General features: G+C 50.0%; 1 protein-coding gene across 1 annotated transcript; it reads right to left on the reverse strand.

The window, feature by feature from the left end:
- Positions 1–212: 212 nt before the first annotated feature.
- Positions 213–849, reverse strand: EDB91DRAFT_1258513 (uncharacterized protein; the record flags this gene model as incomplete). The annotated part of the gene is made up of 4 exons (XM_041324348.1): positions 213–361; positions 415–511; positions 562–750; positions 805–849. 4 exons carry the CDS (start codon positions 847–849, stop codon positions 213–215), a joined length of 480 nt encoding a protein of 159 aa, XP_041168464.1.
- Positions 850–5,696: the final 4,847 nt, after the last annotated feature.

Consider the following 5,696-nt stretch of genomic DNA (forward strand, 5'->3'; position numbering starts at 1 on the left):
AGTAGCAAAACAAAGACAACGAGAATCGTAAAGTGAGTGGGAGCAACGCGCATGAGTGGGACATCTACATATTGAAAGGACGGAAAGTTTGCTTCCGCGGACCCAATTCACGTGACTCCCATAGGTAGTATCCGTAGGCTGGGCTATAATTTATTATAGATTCACGCAATCGTAACATCATGCAGACCAGCGTGGTGCAAAAGGGTGGAAATCTAGTTCAGCGCATCACGTGAGCTGTTTGCATAGATCCATACAAGTCCCATCGATGTCGACCCAATGCTGACGACGTATATGACCAACCAGAGCGCGGTCAGGGTGCGGCAAACGGTGTTTGAGGAGTAGAAGCCTACTGTCGCCATCGCTGTGGGTGAAATAAGAACCCAGAGCAAGCACCACATTACTGGAGCAACTCACCAGCCACGAAACAGTTCAGGGACAAGAACGCAAAGAACATGGGAACGACTATGGATAAAAGGCAGGACAAGAGGAAGCAGCCATCCGACTCGAGTTGCTGATAATAAGTCAGTCGATGTAATCGGTAAATGCAAAAACAACCCTTACTTCTCGAGTCCGCTGCGGATCGGCGCGTTGCCAGCGAATCATGCTCAGGCCAGACGTCAACATTGCAATCATGGCTAGCATGAGTGACATAAGGAACAGAAAATAGGAAGCAGGCGAGGAATAGTCAAAATATGATACAGGAGAGCTTGTGGTTACGAAAACACCGCTTGTAGCAAGAAGCAGGCCCGCCTTTTTTTTGTATGTCAGTGCCAGATTCAGCTGACAGGAAGTTGAATGACTTACTGCCGTGATAGCAACGGTCAGGATAGAGCAAATCCTGCCCCTCATGATCTCGAATGCAGCTACGGTCGGTCACTGCATCACAACTTTGTTATAAAATTTTTATCACCAACTCATCATGGTATGTTTAACATTGTCTCTGTTACTGATCATGCCAGCATGGTGAGATGTTGCCCGTTTCGCCCGACCAAGTATAGCTAGTAATAAGCGGGACCCTTTTGTTTGTCCAGCTCCACAAGTAAACAAAAGCGGCCAATGAACAAAAATGGATTTTGGTCTATCGTTTATGAAAGTAGCTATAGCTGTGTTCCATATGAACACTGCTTACTGCCGCTTGTTACCGCACATCATAATTCTTCGAAGATCTTGAGTATAAAACATCTAGTAGCATGTCAAGACGCACTAAATTATCCCTTGTACTCTCTTTTCGTCATGGCTGAAGCGCAGACATTACCCGATTCCCTTCGTAACACATCCACTTTTACCAGAGTACTCTGTTGTTTTGCTTTGGGGCGCCCCAATCATGAAGACCTTTGGGAGTCGCTACAATCAGTAGCTGCATTCGAGATCATGAGGGGCAGGATTTGCTCTATCCTGACCGTTGCTATCACGGCAGTAAGTCATTCAACTTGCGCTGAACTAGATTTCCACCCTTTTGCACCACGCTGGTCTGCATGATGTTACGATTGTGTGGATTTATAGCCAGGCATGACGGCATACTACCTGTCTCACTTCACGCGCGTTACTCTCGCGAACTGTACCATTCTCGTTGTCTTTGTTTTGCTACTCATTCGCTTTGTTCTCGCTACGTTATGCTTTCACCTTTCAACTCATTAGAGGCACCGTCGAGTAATATTTACTAGCTACTCACGAGTCATGACCGGAGCTTGATACCCAATATATATGTGATTGTATTTCGACACTTTCGGACCGGTCTCTGTCCCCGGGTACGCGACAGCGGCTCTCGAACATAGGGGGCTCCACGGTACGCAAACGTTTCCCGTCAAGGTTTGCATGTGGTATCCTCATCGATAAAGTGCGTGATTCAACCTTCTCTGTCCACGCAGTGGGTGTGGCAGCGTCAGGCGATGGTGCTACTACCAGTGTCGAAGCCCATTGCCGAGACACAATCCAAATACTGTGGAGGTGAGTACAAGGTAGTTAGTATGTGGGTAAAGATGGGCGGCGGTCGTGACAAGGCTTCTGAAAACTGCATGTATTTAAGTAGTTGTTGCACCCACGACACAACAGAATCCCGCAAAAATCAATAACAGATAAACTCCAAGAACGAAAGACGCAACATTGAACTAGTCACAGCACCCGTCGTCCATATTGACCCGCACAATTAACCATGCATTCATGATTCACAGCAAGAGATCGTCTCCACCACTAGCAGAAGCAGAAGAAACTCCACCAGAGGTACCCATACCACCAAAGTTCCCGAATCCGCCACCCATGCCCATTTGGGCTGCCCCTGGCTTCTGACTCGATGCCCAGATACCAGCCTGGGCTTTCTCCTTCTCGAGGTCTTTGATAGATTTACCAGTGTTTCCAGACTTGACGGTCGAGGTCGTCGATGATGTACCTAGGGACAAGGACCACAAGTCATCGAAGTTCGATGATGACCTCGGGGCTGCGGCGGGTGAAGCTTTCGGGGGTGCAGCTGCAGCGGAGATGGGGGCGGCTGACATCGATGTTCGCACGGATGACGTAGGGGATAGTGGTGTTGAAGTAGACCATAAGTTGCCGGACGACCCACCAGCCGTAGGGGAGAAAAATTGCCTGTTTGTGGGAGAAAGCGCTCCCATAGAAGCGTTGGCATACGCAGGTTTAGGAACTTGTCCTGCAAGAGATGGGCTTATCATGGATGCCCGATTGACAGTGGGAGGGCTCGTGCTCCGGAGCATATCCATCAACGTAGGCTTGGTGGTGAGAGGTGCAGTGGATGCCGGGGCAGGTGAAGATGGCGCAGGTGAAGACGGCGCAGCTTGGAAATCAGCAAAATCATCATCTGCATGACTAACATCAGCTTTCTGAAATAACCTTCCGATCGGCGCCTTACCGTCAAGGCTGACATTGCCCACGGATGGAAGGGCTTTGTTCGTGTTGGAGACGGGATTGACGCTGGGAGCAGCCACCGGCTCGTCACTGAAGCCACCCAGGAGATCGACCTCGGGTTCTTTCGGCTTCGGGGGTGCAGGTTGCGCCGTACGGACAGGTGAACTAACTGATTGTGTGCCCTGACGGGACCCAGCATGACTCCTACTGACAGAACCCGACCGTCTGACAACGGTCTCGTCGTCCCCAGCAGTGTACTCCTCGAAGTCCTTCCTACTGTTGCTATCTCTGAACCCAGAGGAACTGCCTCCGAAATCTAGTATGGTGTGAGTAAATTGTAATTCTTGAGACGAGATATACAGTCTCTCACCATCTCTACCACTCATTCTGTCGCCATAATAGCCTCCACTTCCACCCGAGAAGCTATCGTTTCCAAATCCGCCATAGCGGCTGCCACCCGAACTGAAGTTCATGGTATCATTCCCGGTGCCAATGTATTTATGACGATTAGCTTTCGCTTTCCGTCGCTCAACGCGGATGTTATCTACATCGGATAACAACTCTACCAGTTCACGGGCCCGGTTGCGGACTAATTGCGCGATACGTTAGCGGCGTCATTTAATTAATTGTCCATGCATACCATTCTGGCCCTCATCTTTGCCCTTGTCATCTATGTAATGGAAATTTCGGAGCATCTTGAGCGTAGAGATATGGGAACGAGCGTCATCGACAACTCTTTCGCTGCCGTGTTTGACCAGATATTCAAGGAGTTGGAGGGCCTGTGGATGTCGGTAAGAGAGCTTTATTGAGCACGAACAACCCACCTTGTAAATCTGCCTCCACTGTCGGGCTTCTTTCTCCATAAACCGGGCGTATATGCATGGCATGATCTCATTGAAGTTTTGGCTGGGACACGTCAATTGGACATATGGTGGGAACCCTGGAGAATTAAGCTTACAAGTTGAACGTCCTGTGCGAAATGTCAATCGTCGTTTACTACGACAGAAAGTCACTAACCCTTGAGCAATCTCTTGCATTAATGTGGAACTGGCGCCCCTGCGGTTCCCTGTGAATCTACTACGCCCTGCAATGGACTGCACCATGCTTACCAAGGTTCGTCATTAGTCGCATCCCTGACCTTGGACTCCATCTCGCTGACATTGAGCACTACATTTTTAGCCTACATCGACAGCTATCAGCAATTGCAACTGCCCTACTCAAATGCCACGTACTTGGTTGTACATGCTTTTGATGTCATAAACGGTCAGGTTTGACAGGGTATTCGCCAGGGAGTCGAAGCGATCCATGGTGGGCAAAATCAAGGACCCAGCTGGTTGCTGAACGGAAAACGCGGTAGCGGTCTGGATATACAGCGGCCACGGCAGAGGTATGTGTAGTTATGTAATCCATTGTTCATGATCATGTGACCTCGACGCGTAAATAGTGTCGACCCCTTCGGGGGTGGTTGATAATGGATGCCGATCTAATGCCTTGACTTCTCGAGAACTGATCCGGAATTGGTTTTCTCTCAGCTCGTCCAGCTCGTCAACGTTTGCTGGTATCAGCGCACGAGTATTGTTGCCATCGTGCAGGTTCAGGTTGGTCTTCGTTGCCCAATTGCTTGGCGATAGTTACAATTCACGTGCAACAGTTCTAGGGTCGTGACGATCTGTTTCTACAGTCCCCGTGCCTTGTAAGCTACAGGAACGCGGCGGGTATATATGCAACGAGACGAGTTCGATCCAGCCCTTTTTATTTGACGGAGTGACCTGTATGTCCTTAAAAACGATCTTCATATATGCGCCGCACTCACCAGCGTAGCAGGGCATCTGGCGAGAGATGCATTCCTTCCTCTCTCACATCCGAGGCAGAGCCATTAGCCATCCCGCCGTTTTACCTCTCCAACCAGAAAACTCCTGCATCGTCCCACCCACTCCTGCGCTCAGCTATGGTGTGGATTCAACAGTCGAAACCTCCCCAGCAGTGCGTTATAACATCGACCAGAGGATTCTCGAGAACCCGAGTTCATACTTGGACATGGATGATACAGAATCCCTACCTCACAGTCTGAGTCCCAGCACTCGGAGGCACGCTGTAGATGATAGCAGCTGGGGGCTTCGTAATACCCAGCGGGAAAAAATCATTTCCGAGAGCGTTTGTGAAGTGGACAAACCTGGCTTGCCGGCCCATGAAATAACTCCAAGCCAGTCGAACCGCCTAGCTGCAGCTGGCGACTGGTCCACGTTTGGTCGCCAACGAGTGGGCAGTTCTCCAATGGTACCAGAATTTGCAGACCATAGTTCCACTAAAGACACTACCAGACGAATCTCATATTCTCCTTCGCTCAAGAGAAATAACAGCAATAAGAATGGCAAAGGTCCCGGCTCGACCAGAAGCTCGCATTCTGTCACGACCGACATATCAGCACAAAGGAACAACAACGGACGCACGTTAACGATACCCGACAACAATTATGCCAGCAGCTCATCCATCCAGTCCAAATCATCGCCAACAGATACGGTGTCTTCCAGACGGCATCCACGAACACCCAACAGACCACGATCCAACACATCCCCAACAACTCGCTCCACCGCATATCTCACCACACCCATCCTTCGCGAGCTAGGATTCGATTCTCCCGGAACATTTGGCCATCCGACACCCGAGAACCGGTCCACGTTTACGTTTACATATCCATCACCCCCACCCCCTCTGCCCCCCCTGGACCACCCGGCTTTGTCATCTCGCCTCAAGGACAAGAACGCCACTGGTACTAGTATTACTCCCACAGCATCAGGTTTCCCAGACGGATCCAACTCATTTCCCAAACGCTCATC

The sequence above is a fragment of the Suillus paluster genome (assembly GCF_016628075.1).
Source record: "Suillus paluster strain FC165 chromosome Unknown EDB91scaffold_479, whole genome shotgun sequence".
Classification (NCBI taxonomy): Eukaryota; Fungi; Basidiomycota; class Agaricomycetes; order Boletales; family Suillaceae; genus Suillus; species Suillus paluster.